The 12,154-nt window shown below is 39.6% G+C and overlaps 1 protein-coding gene across 1 annotated transcript; it reads left to right on the top strand.

The window, feature by feature from the left end:
* The first annotated feature begins 9,748 nt into the window (after positions 1 to 9,748).
* LOC135433668 (skin secretory protein xP2) lies at positions 9,749 to 10,401 on the top strand. Its single transcript, XM_064689841.1, has one exon. It carries the CDS (start codon positions 9,749 to 9,751, stop codon positions 10,376 to 10,378), a length of 630 nt encoding a protein of 209 aa, XP_064545911.1. The 3' UTR covers positions 10,379 to 10,401.
* Positions 10,402 to 12,154: the final 1,753 nt, after the last annotated feature.

Below are 12,154 nucleotides of genomic sequence, written 5' to 3'. Positions count from 1 at the left end.
AAATTGCCTGGAATTCTGTTTTACATAATTGTATCAATAGTTGGATTAACAAACATCACATCAACAAGCCCAGTGTCGGCCCCGGCCTCGGCCTAAGCCTCAGCCTCAACCCCAACCATATTCTCATACTCAACTTCATCAACATGCGCTCCTTCAGTGGCCATATGAGCTGTCAGTTTGATTTACTTGCAGCTGATGTGTCTATATAGCTGCTGGTTCTGGTAATGGGGGGTCTAACCCGGTAGTACCCCTTCGAACCCTAATTAGCCACTTGGCAGGCCCATGGCATGACACGTGTCCCTCGTGTTAACTCAAGTGTTGCCAGCGACTGCGGCTTTTGGTTTGTCATTCGTTTGCTTCGCTGGCAGCTTTGTTATTTGAGACCAACAGCCAGACCAGACCAGACCAGACGCGACCAACCTAACCCAACCCAACCAACCAAGCAACCATTGAGCTCGTGCCATAGTCTCACTCCTTGGATCTGGTTCCTGACATTTCTCGTTTCCGGTTTACTGCATTTCGTCATCGTCGTCATCTTCGTTCTGTTGCACTTTTCTTAATTAAAAGCCACATTGAGTTTTGTATTTGGTGTTGTTTGCCTGTTTGCACCACCTGCGTTGCACCACTTGCCCACTTTTGTCGCCCTATCAACAGCTCAGTCAGCCCATAGAGTGGCTCTTAGCTTCGAATAGGGCGCAGCTCGCTCAGCCACATTGACATTAAAGATCTTTTTGTGGTCGCTTGAGCCGCAAGCCATTCGTGCCTGTCAAAAGACAGAGCACGGACTGAATGGGAAACAGAGACGGCTCTTATATCGTGGACTTACTCAATCACTTACTCTCTCTCTCTGTTAGTATTACCTTAATTTATGAAAATCACGTGAAGAAAAGCAGCGATTAAGAGTATGAAATATATATAAATGAGAGAGAGAGAGAGGGAGAGAAATAGAAGGATAACAAGAAAACATTTGAGATAGCGAGTAATACAAAGGAATATATAAATATCAACTAGGGATAATCCATGCACATATATGAACATATACTATATGCAAAATTACCCCAATAATTGGTAACAAAAATCGTATAATCAAAGTATCGAAATGAGTAAACCGAACTTTAATTTGTGAGAATCGCATAGGAAGACAGGTAAATATATAATAGATGTTAGCATAGATGCTTGAAAACGAGATGAAGTTGATCGAAGGATAAAGAACAAATATTAATCAAACATTTCTAACAAAACTTCCAACAGTTCTTGACATTACAAATGTAAATTATTCAATAGAGGAAACTTTTAGGAGCTTCTTACTTTTTCACAATTGCCTTTAAGGTAAGTCTAAGTAAGTAAGGTAAGTAAGAATCTATTTACCTTTTGGTTAATATATAGCTAGACAAAAGGTATCTCCTAATGGAAGATTCTTATCAAGAGAATTTTAATGGTTTTTGTATACCCATCTTTATTGCTGTGCTGTTTTTCAACAAATTCCTGACCACGGTGATCCTCTCCAATCGTGAGAAAAACGGCCCACGACTTTCCACACAAAAATTTCACTCGAACTTTAAATGCCTTGTTGAGTTTTCACCGAATTGGATTGGCGGGTTCATGACACCACGTGGGCAAAAACAACAAGCGCGAACACACAACATTTGGCGACAAACAACAAGTTGTTGTTGTTGTTGTTGTTGTTGCAGTTAGCTGTTGCAGTTAGCTGTTGTTGTTAGCTGTTGATTGCCAGCAAGCAACATGCAACAAATCAGGCAACAGGTTGCCGCAGCTCTTGTTCCGCCAGATATCAAATTTCAGCTCTCGACAGGCTAACTCCGCATCGAATGCTACTTTCGGACAAATAAACTCCACCAAACCGAGAGCTGGGCCAGGTGTGCCAGGTGTGCGGCGGGCAGGCGGCGTGCTTGGGAGTACTCGCACATTGGTTTGCTTGGCCAAACGGCAAACGAAATTTGTTTCAAGGTTAGTTAAATGTAAACTCGTAATTGACATGACGCGCACAGGAATTGGAGGTTTCTTCATTTTTTATTTTTATGTTTATTTTTGTTGAGCACAAACTCAAAAGCGAAACTCATTTAAGCAAATAAAAGGCAAATGAAAAGTTTCCAGCACGCAAATAAATTTTTAAAATTTAATACCCTTGTTAGGGGTATGGCGACTTTGTCAAGCAACTAGTTCGACACTTTTGAATTAACTATAATAGAAATATATCCCAATTATTGTTAAGCACAAAGAGCTGTCTAATTTAAATATATTTAAGTTAGTCAAATAATTATATTAGCTGCAGTTCGAAACGGATTTCTATGTCTGCCCTATATACGACTCCATTAAACACTGAAATCAACAACCGCAAAAATGGCTATATTTGTGGTCTCCTTGAAAGGCAAACGTGTCAAAATATATAAACTAAACATTTCCAAATGAGTGTAAAATATTTATAGGTTTATATCTTCTAGTTCCTTTTATGGAATATCTAGTTTAGAAAAACAAACTAGTTATATTAAGACAATATTAAATAAATTTGTTTGCTTTCCATAACCAAATAGCCAAATTAAATTATATATGGATATCATAAGTTCTACCAAAATTTTAAAGTAAAATTAATTTAAATTAACATCAATTATTTTTCATAATTGGGCAACAATTAAAATTAATTATATATTAATTAATTACAATTAAAATTATTATACATTTTGTAAAAATGATTTGATGGCAATTTTGATAATATCTGTATTTTTTTTTGCATTTTGCATTTACTAATGAAAATGTTAAATGCAAATAAATTACATTCACCTTTATTTCCTCTTAAAGGGTATTAATAAATCGCTTATATCTCAAATTAGCTGTTTTCATTTTTAATTTTTTTTTTCATGTGGATTTTCTGGCTGGCAACGTAAACCAGATTCTGAAGCTTTCATTACAAATTGTATTTGATTAGCTGAGCAGCAGGTTAAAGAGGAGACACCCTGACAGGTTACCCCACTCCAAATGGCATACGAAATTTTAATTGGAGCTCTCGAGTGATTCGTCGTATGCTTGACTCTGATTAAAAGAAAATACAGACACATATAGACACACAGACAACTCCTAAACAATGCCGGGGAATTGTTCGAGTCGCTTTCTTATCGCGGCGCAGAGATGCAGATAGAAGTGGACACATTGCTGATGACCGGCTCGAGTCCCTGACCCTATGGCCAGTGAGCATGCCAAAGAAATGCCAACAACAGCATGATAAGAACTCAGAGCTGAGAGCGTGTCTAGACTCTGTGGTCCGATTGACAATAGCTATAAACTCTTCTATTGGCTGCGTTTTTGTTCTTCTCTTCTGTTTTATGCACTATTGTTCTTTAGTTTTTGCAAAGATTTAATTACAGATAAAAACATTAGCTATAAAAAACCGTCATTTAATAACAATTTCATTATTAATTGTTTGTGCTTAACCACTTGGGCCAAATGATGACAAGTGGAATGCGAGAAAGTCTATAAAAAAATCTCATTATTAATACACTTTTTTCTTCATATTTACATATAAACGGCTTTTATTGCAAATCATGCTACAACTACTTATATTTGCAGCTTTCAGCATATTGAGACCCGCCAATGCGAACCCGAACAGCTGCGTTCCCTTAGTCCTAGGCACATCTTGCCTTCAGTCAGTCTAGGTGTCAATAGGGAACTCTTTCATTTTCATACCCTGAACCCATTGAAAATGTGTAAAAAGGGTATATTGGTTTTGGGCAAATGTATGTCTGTATGCTATGTCCGTCTGTCTGTCCGCCTGTCATCCGATTGTACGAATGCGTCGATCTCCTATCCTATCTTATTTTTGAGCATATATGTAACTTATAGAATAGAATATACAGATAAAGTAACTTTTATTGTACGGTGGGAAGGTTGAATGAAGTCGATGTTGGTAGAGAAGTAGGTTCAGGGTATCCCCTAGTCGGGCACTCTCGACTAGAGCCCTCTTACGTGTTAAAGTTATTTAAATAAAACTTGATCCTGTTGTCAATAGTAGTTGTTGTAGTTAGTACAAATATCGAAACGGACGCATTCAGATGAATGTTGTATTATTTAATTTTCCTTTAATTGTAATCCCTCTCAGACAGAAGATTATGTTTGAAGTTATCGGGCGTTATATAAGCAATTTTATTATAATATAGGCACGAGTATTTAGAAAAGATTTTCTATGTTGCGCTGCTTTTTCCAATTAATTTATTATTAAAGTGCTTCTGATTTTCTACCAAGACTATATCCGATTATGTAATTAATTATTATTGTTAAATATTTGTACATTTATGCAAATTGTGCGTATTTTCATGTAATTTTAATTGCAAATATCCCCCATTTTTTTTCCGTTGCTATCCTTTTATAATTAATTTATGGGATTTTTGTTTGGTATGCAAAGCCTTAAATTTTTTTTAAAAATTGACGCGCAAACAAAATAATATATTTATTCAGCCAAATGGTAATTTTTCTGTTGTATTAAATTACGGCCACACATCATGCGTATGCACAGAAAAACCCAGCGAAAAAATTTTATTAATAATTTATTTATAACACGCGTGTGTGTGTGTGTGTGTGTGTGTGTGTGCGTGTGTCTGTGCGCGCATGTCTAGCCGTTAAGGCAAACAAACAACCCGCAGGTAATAATTAATAAAATTGTCAATGCACCAAAATGGCTACATATAATACAAATTGGGTACATATTTAAAATCTTAACTAACGCCCAATTAACGACTTTTCATTAAAAACTGTCTGATTCATTTTTTGATAAACTTAGTTTGAATCTATCCCATTTAGGCCTAACCTTATATATATAGTAAATAATAAAAAATTTTATTAAAATAAATAAATTTAAATCAAAAACGAGAAGGAAAGGATATCTTTGGCACGCCGAAGATTTAATACCCTTATAGACATTTCCCTTTTGCAATAGTATATGAGAATAGTGAAAGTCGTATAAGCTGTTTCTGATGAACATATCTAGATAAACCACATGAGAAACTACATATCGACTGATCGTTCCTATGTCAGCTATATGATATAGAGGTTCGCTGTAGATAAGATAATGCATGTGTGAAAATTATAAATGCCGAGTTTGGCCAAGTTATCTTGATGAACAAAAAAGTATTCCATACAAGAACCTACTTCACGACCGATCATTCCTATGACAACAATCCGGCCGTTTCTGACATATGTACTAACTGCAGCAGAAAGACTGACATATTCAAAGTTTCAAGAGGATAGCTTTTAAATTGAGAGACTAGTTCGCATAGAAACAATCAGATGGACAGATGGACCTAGCTATTATATCATCTCGGCTGTTGATGCTGATCTAGTATATATATATATATGTATACTTTATGGGGTCGGAAATGTCTCCTTCTATGCGTCACAAATTTCATGACAAAGTTATAATACTTTCTACAAGATTATAAAAAATATGTAAAAATGTTTAGATATATAAAAGGTAGTTTGTGTCGAACTACTGTGATAGACCTAGTTCTTACTGGTTTATTCATGATCATGTTGATCATCAATCAGTCAGCCTGCCAATCGTTGCTTTGTAAATCAACGATCAATCAGTATTTGAGTAACAATTCCTTGAGACTTGAGACAAATATTTATAGTTAAGTTCTTTGTTGGAACTCAATTGGAACTTTGTTACAGACCTCTCATTGAACCGGGTAGACCTACAACCGGGCATCCGAGTGGGGTCGTTTATCTTGCAAACGAAATCTGTCACATGTCCAACATATTTATTGGCATATCGCCCCCGGGCGCACATGGAGCATGGCACATGGCACATGTGTCTGGCTGGGTACCAGTTTGGCAGTTTAGTTTGCTCCAAATCATGTACAAATAAATGCGCCAATAAATTTCATCATTAAAATCACTTAATTTTGATCTACGATGAAAATAGTGAAAAATCACCAATGCCAAAGCCAAAGTCGAGAGCCGTCTTAAGAAATACACAGAACCGGACCCAAGCAGCCAGGACCAGAGCAGAATCGAGCTCTCTTTAGCAGTTGCGCAGTCCATATAAATCATAAAATAAAAGACACTAAAAGCAAAAATAAATCACAAAAAAAAAAAAAAAAAAAAAAGAAATAAAGCAAAAATGTAACACATGCAAAACCGGGCGAACATTAGAGAAACTTTTTTTGCGACCATACCGAACCGATCCGGTCTGGTTTCGGTCTTGGTCTTGGCTGCAGCTACCAAAGTCCGCAGACCTGGCCGCAAAATTAATTGTAAAACGCGCCGCAAACACGCTCCAACTCCAACTCCAGCTGCAGCACTGCGTCCAGTCCATAATCTACATAATTCCCGCAGCGAGCCACCGTCCAGTCCAGTGGCCCACCCCGAGACCTGGTACTCGGATACTCTTAAAAACTCTCGAAACTCTCGAGACGCATGCGTGGCCATTGGCCGTGACTGTCTTTTGAAATATGACGCCCAGTTCTTTGCAATAGATACGAATGTCTCGCCCATTTCTAATGGACGTCTTCCAAGAAGTCTCCAACGGCCCATTTAAATGGAAGCTTTTCCTATTTTTCAATTGCCCGCAAATGAATGTGGCATCTGTGTTGCCCCTGTGTGCGACTAGAGCTTGCCAGCAATTTTGAATCTCTGATCATTTGTTGGCTAATTGCACATAGAACAAGTTAACATAGAACAGGGGCGTGTGCGACTAAGCAATACCCTGAACCTTCTTCTACGAACAACGAATACAGCTCGCGCAAGGGGGAGGAGGGGCGGTAACTATAAAATAAAAGATACTTGATCTGTATATACTATTCTGGAAGCGACATGTCAAATTTGACGACTCTAGCAATTAAAACCAAAGATATTTGATCAAAATACATGATTTCGATATCGATTGCTTGGAAACGGGGCAACTTATCGAAAGTCGGAAACGGGCACGTTCAGAAGTCTCTAGTTCCTAAAGGTACTGATTTCGACGCGTTCCTACGGACGTTCAGACAAACAAAGCTAGATCGACTTGACTATTGATTCTGATAAAAAAAAATGTATACTTGTGGGGTCGGAGATGCTTTCTTCTGCCTTTTAGATTGGGTTAGCAACTAAAACTAGTTGACCTGATACTCTACAAGGCGCTAACTAAATTTATAATTATTTTATTATATTTAGAAACCTTTTACTAAATGAGATGTTTCTCAGCTGGCTCTGTAGCACAGGCAATAAAACATTTAAGGATATCGGTCAAAAGAGAAAGAAGAAAAGAAATTCTGGAAAGTTACAACTGTGGGTACAACTGAATAGAAATTTTGGAAAGAAAATGTTATCTTAAGAAATCTAGTACGTCTAAATACATCGTTTACCTATGCCTCACACAACATCTGCATATTCAATCTCAGCTAAGTTCAATTTCTTGATGTCAGTTCCCGCAGTATAGTCCTAGATAGATCATTAATTCTATCATTTTGTACAGTTTAAAAACAGCTTTTAAAGCTTGAATAAAGATGTTGCTACTTGTGAGAATTAACCTTGTTCGGAACATAGCCAGAGTAATTTAATAGACATTTTAAGAAGCTAAAATCGATGTGAAGAACCCATTAAAACATATTGAATGCATGAATATACTCTGAATATATGAATATATACTGTATATACATATAAATACACACTGACAGCTTTCAGGCAATGGTTAGGCGCACTTTTGCACCCAAAACTAAAAAATAGAGAGTTCATTAAATCAAAGCACAGTTGTTATGGAGTTTTTCGACTGTTTTCCTTACTTGCAGCGCCATTAGAAGCACTTGACTCTACGATATTAGAGTCTAAACGTGCTGAATTCGCAGTTTATCGAATGGCCCATAAACTGAGCACCGGCTACTGTCAACTGTCAACTGTCCACTGACTACTGACTACCGTGGCCCGGTGTCCACCTGCGAATGCGACTGGGCTCCCATTGAGCCACGAAATAAATACAATAAAAAAAAACATAAGCCGGCAACTGCAACGTCTTTTGGCCTCAAAGCCGACCAGTTAAGAGCGGATAGCGGCGAGTGTAATTTAATAAATTAATTGCAACAATTAGTTGCTTCATTTTTATTGAAATCCTTGTAAATATTGTGCTAGACGCGACTCCAAGGCAATTGGCTGCCATTTCCATTGAATTTATGGCGCATTTCTCATGCAGCCACCAAATGGAGCAGTTAGCCGGGAGGCGGTTCCAGTATTAAATATGGCAAATTTATGCAGGTGCCATGAAAAATTCGATAATTGATTATTGTGCATAGATTCATTTGGGGGGTGTCAACCAATGGCGTGAAATTGCATTAAAAACGCTTTATTTTAATTAGTTTTATGTTCAATTTGAAAATATGCGTAAATATCCAGCAAAGCGAACGAAAAAGCAGATTGGACACTTAATTTTAACTAAGAAAATGAAAGAAAATCAAATTTAAAAATAAACGAGGAACTAAGAATATTGCCCAAGCAGAAGATTTAATACTCTTGTAGACATTTGTCTTATGGTTTTGCAGATATATATATAAACTGCAAGAAAACATGGAACATTTCACAAAAACAAGAATCTATCCTAGGATAACAACTAACAATATCTTTAAGGTCACCGCAGCCTACATAAGCCCCGTCATATGAACGGCTAATACCTAAAATTTCCAAGTAGTCAGCTCGTAATGCGGTAATTTGTGCGTTTGCTTTCATTACACATTTTGTGTCACCTGCATTTGTCGCCCTGGACTCGAATGGGCTCCACTACATGTGCCCCATGTCAGATGGGCTAATTTATAGTGTTACATTGTACGTGACTCAACTACAAGTCCACTTCAGTCTATTGTCTGAGCAAAACAATACACCAAATGCTGCTGCCTCCCCAGCAACACGTGGGCAACGGGCCAAAAAAGCCCAATAAAATGTTAGAGCATCAACTGCATATTGATGACAGGCCACAGACGATGCGAACGATGACGACCGCTTCGGAGCAAGTGAAGCCTGCATTGTTATACCCTGTAATCATCGAATGCCATAAAAACATGGCTACAAAAAGATCTAAAAGTAATGCAAGTCGCATATGGAAGAATTCGAGCTAGAGGACATTCTTTTATCTTATCTCCTACGTTAAATGCTTCGATTTTGGGAATACTTATTTTATTTTATGTTCCCTCCATAATCTAATACGTTTTAGAACAATGTGAACATTAATGGAGCATTTATTAAAAAATAATAATTGCTTTTAACGATAAGCTGAGGCGTGTGTTTGCATTGGAAAAACGGAAAATTTACAGGGCATCGTCTAGCCGAGCTTTTGGTTTGGTTTGTTCGATTGGTTTCGGTATTGGATTTGGGTTATGAGCGAAGCATCGCTCAACTGCAAAACGCAAATGCAACAATTCAGTTTTGGGGTTTGTTTTTGGGGTCAATGTCAATTTTGTTTTGCTGGCCGGCTGGCCGGAGGAGGTTGTGTGTGTGTGTGTGTGTGTGTGTGTGTGTGTGTGTGTGTGTGTGTGTGTGTGTGTGTGTGTGTGTGTGTGTGTGTGTGTGTGTGTGTGTGTGTGTGTGTGTGTGTGTGTGTGTGTGTGTGTGTGTGTGTGTGTGTGTGTGCCTGTGTGTGTGGCGGGGCTACCCCCATGCCGCCCCGCGCCGGCACGCGTTTGGCATCTTAAGCAGCCGCAGCCGACACGGACATATATAAAACCAAGCGGAGCGACTCGCAGTCAGTCAGTCAGTCAATCAGCCAGTCACAACAATGAAACTCAGCCCAGTGGTCATCGTCTTACTCGCCTGTCTGCTGAGCCTGGCGCAGGCGGACGTGCAGCAGCAGCGCCGTCGCTACCAACTGCAGCAGCAGCAGCAGCAGCTGCAGCGGCAACAGCAGCAGCAGGCGGGTTACAACTATAGGCCAGCGGTTCAGAATCTGGAGCAGATTGCACAGCCGGCGATCAGCTATGCCGCGCCACAGCCGCAGCAGCTGTATAGAGCTCCTCCAGCGCCTGCCCAGGCAGAGGCAGCTGCACCACAGCCGCAGCAGTTTTATAGAGCGCCCGCCCAGGCGGAGGCCGCCGCCGCGACGCCCGCACGGCTGCAGGCAAAGCCCGCGCGTTTGGTGGCCAACAGCGAGGCGCAGGAGGAGGACGACATCGATGATGCCGCCGAGGAGGTGGAGGTGCCCAAGGCAGCGCCAGCAGCTCCGGCTGTCGCTCCAGCGCCGCTCGCACCCGTTCAGCCGCCAACCATTGTCTATTATCCGGCAGGCGCCGTCAGCTTTGTGCAGCCCACGTCCTTTGCCAAGTTCATAGCAGCGCCTCAGGCGGCACCAGCAGCACCAGCTGCTGCCTATGTGGCCGCGCCCCAATACTATGCCGCCTACTATGGCTAGGAATGTGTCCTCTTTTCTAAATAAATTACCAACTTTCTATAAATTCGATTTAGGTTTATCCTAACTAAATTTCTCCATTTGTTTTATGTTCCCAGTTCTTAATTTTGACTTGTTGCATTCTTTCTATATTGTTTATTCTCTTTATATAAATTATTTCGCAAAACTAGTTGTCTATTTGCTTTATGTGGAATAGAATATAGTTATTAACTATTAAGCTGGGATTTAAAACAAAATCTTTCGTGTTCAGTTGCCTAAATAACCGACAAGTCATCTACTTAACACCGCTAATCAATTGTATTTTCTTATATTTTTGCCATTTACAACACTGCAATTAATCAGCGATCTTTACACTGCACTGCAGTGTTAATCAACGTCCCTTTTGTTATGAAAAATATGATTAGTCAGCTCTGGCAAAAAAAAAATCATAATAATTTTGCTTATACTTTCATAATTCATTCGGCTAGTTAAAACTTTAATTTTACTGCATTTCTCGTTATTTTTAATAGTTTTAATCATGTTCCGCCGTTTGGGGCCACCTTCCTTCCTACCTAGACTTGCGTGATTAAGCTGCAACAGAACCAGCCATATCATCATGGCAGATTTGAGTACCATTCCGACTGCGGGAGCAGACAGAAAGCTGCCTTAAAACGGTAGGCAATTCCACGAGAGCCTAACGAGCATTTGTCGAAAGAAGATGCGAACGCGACTTAAGGCTCGGCAGTCTGACAATGAGTGAGCAAAGATAATCTATTATGACCGTAACAAGAAATAAATCCCAACTCGGTAATCCATCATTTTACGACTTGGCAATCAAAATAAGGAGTTTAGCTAAGTCAGTTAAGGAGTCGGACGGCCGGACAATGGCCGGCCAATCAACGGCCAACAAAGTTGGCTGGCTACCTCGGTAACTGAGCCCCAACTAGAGATGAGTTCGAATCGAATTCCCTTTAAGTGCATACAAATATTAGAGGGTATTTTATAGTTTAATACGGCAAGCTAAATCCGACCTAATCTTTTTATGCTTTATGTAGTTGTGTGTAAGTGATGCAATGTGTGTTTTCCACCACTAAAAATGTTCACATTTTTAAATAAACAGATTTACAACACTGGATCTTTTACATATGATAAATGACAGGCACATGAAAGAATATGATAAATGGATCACTCTTTAATATTAATAACAAAGAAAGCATTTGCAATAATATTTTAGAGTATTAAAGTTAACCCTATAACTCGTGTCACACGCCCATCACTAGCTGAGTCTAACGAACAAGTCGAAAATCATGTTAACGTTAAGCCCGAACTAGAAGCGAACCCACAGATTGAGCAGAGAGTTGCGATCAGGAAACATGCATTTTCGACATGCTGCATACACATTCAGGCCACATTCAGCGGGCGGGTTGCAGTTGCAGCAGGGAGCAGAGACGAATTCAAAGCTCAATTTACGGCAGCCTGACGACTTGGACAAGTGGCAGCTTTGGGCCATTTTAGCTAGAGCCCAGCCGCTGATGGCTGACTGCTTGTTGGCCTGCCTGCCTGCCCGGCTATCTGTCTGTCTGTCTGTCTGTCTGTCGCTTTGTCTATCTGGCCGACTAAATAGTTGCCAATAATCCGTGTCCAAATTGATCGGGTTGCCGTTTATGGTAATGGACGAACTTTGGATGCCAAAATGTTGGCCGTTGGTCACTGGCGGAATGCTTCATTACCGATGCACAAACTTGGGCGTGCGTCTCGAATGATTTGCAACGGTTTTCAGGCGGCATTTTGCATTATTAT

Source organism: Drosophila montana, unplaced genomic scaffold (genome assembly GCF_035044405.1).
Source record: "Drosophila montana isolate Dmon_TW-CO22-7 unplaced genomic scaffold, ASM3504440v1 contig_3218_1, whole genome shotgun sequence".
Taxonomy (NCBI): Eukaryota; Metazoa; Arthropoda; class Insecta; order Diptera; family Drosophilidae; genus Drosophila; species Drosophila montana.
This window is presented reverse-complemented; position numbering and strand designations above follow the sequence as displayed.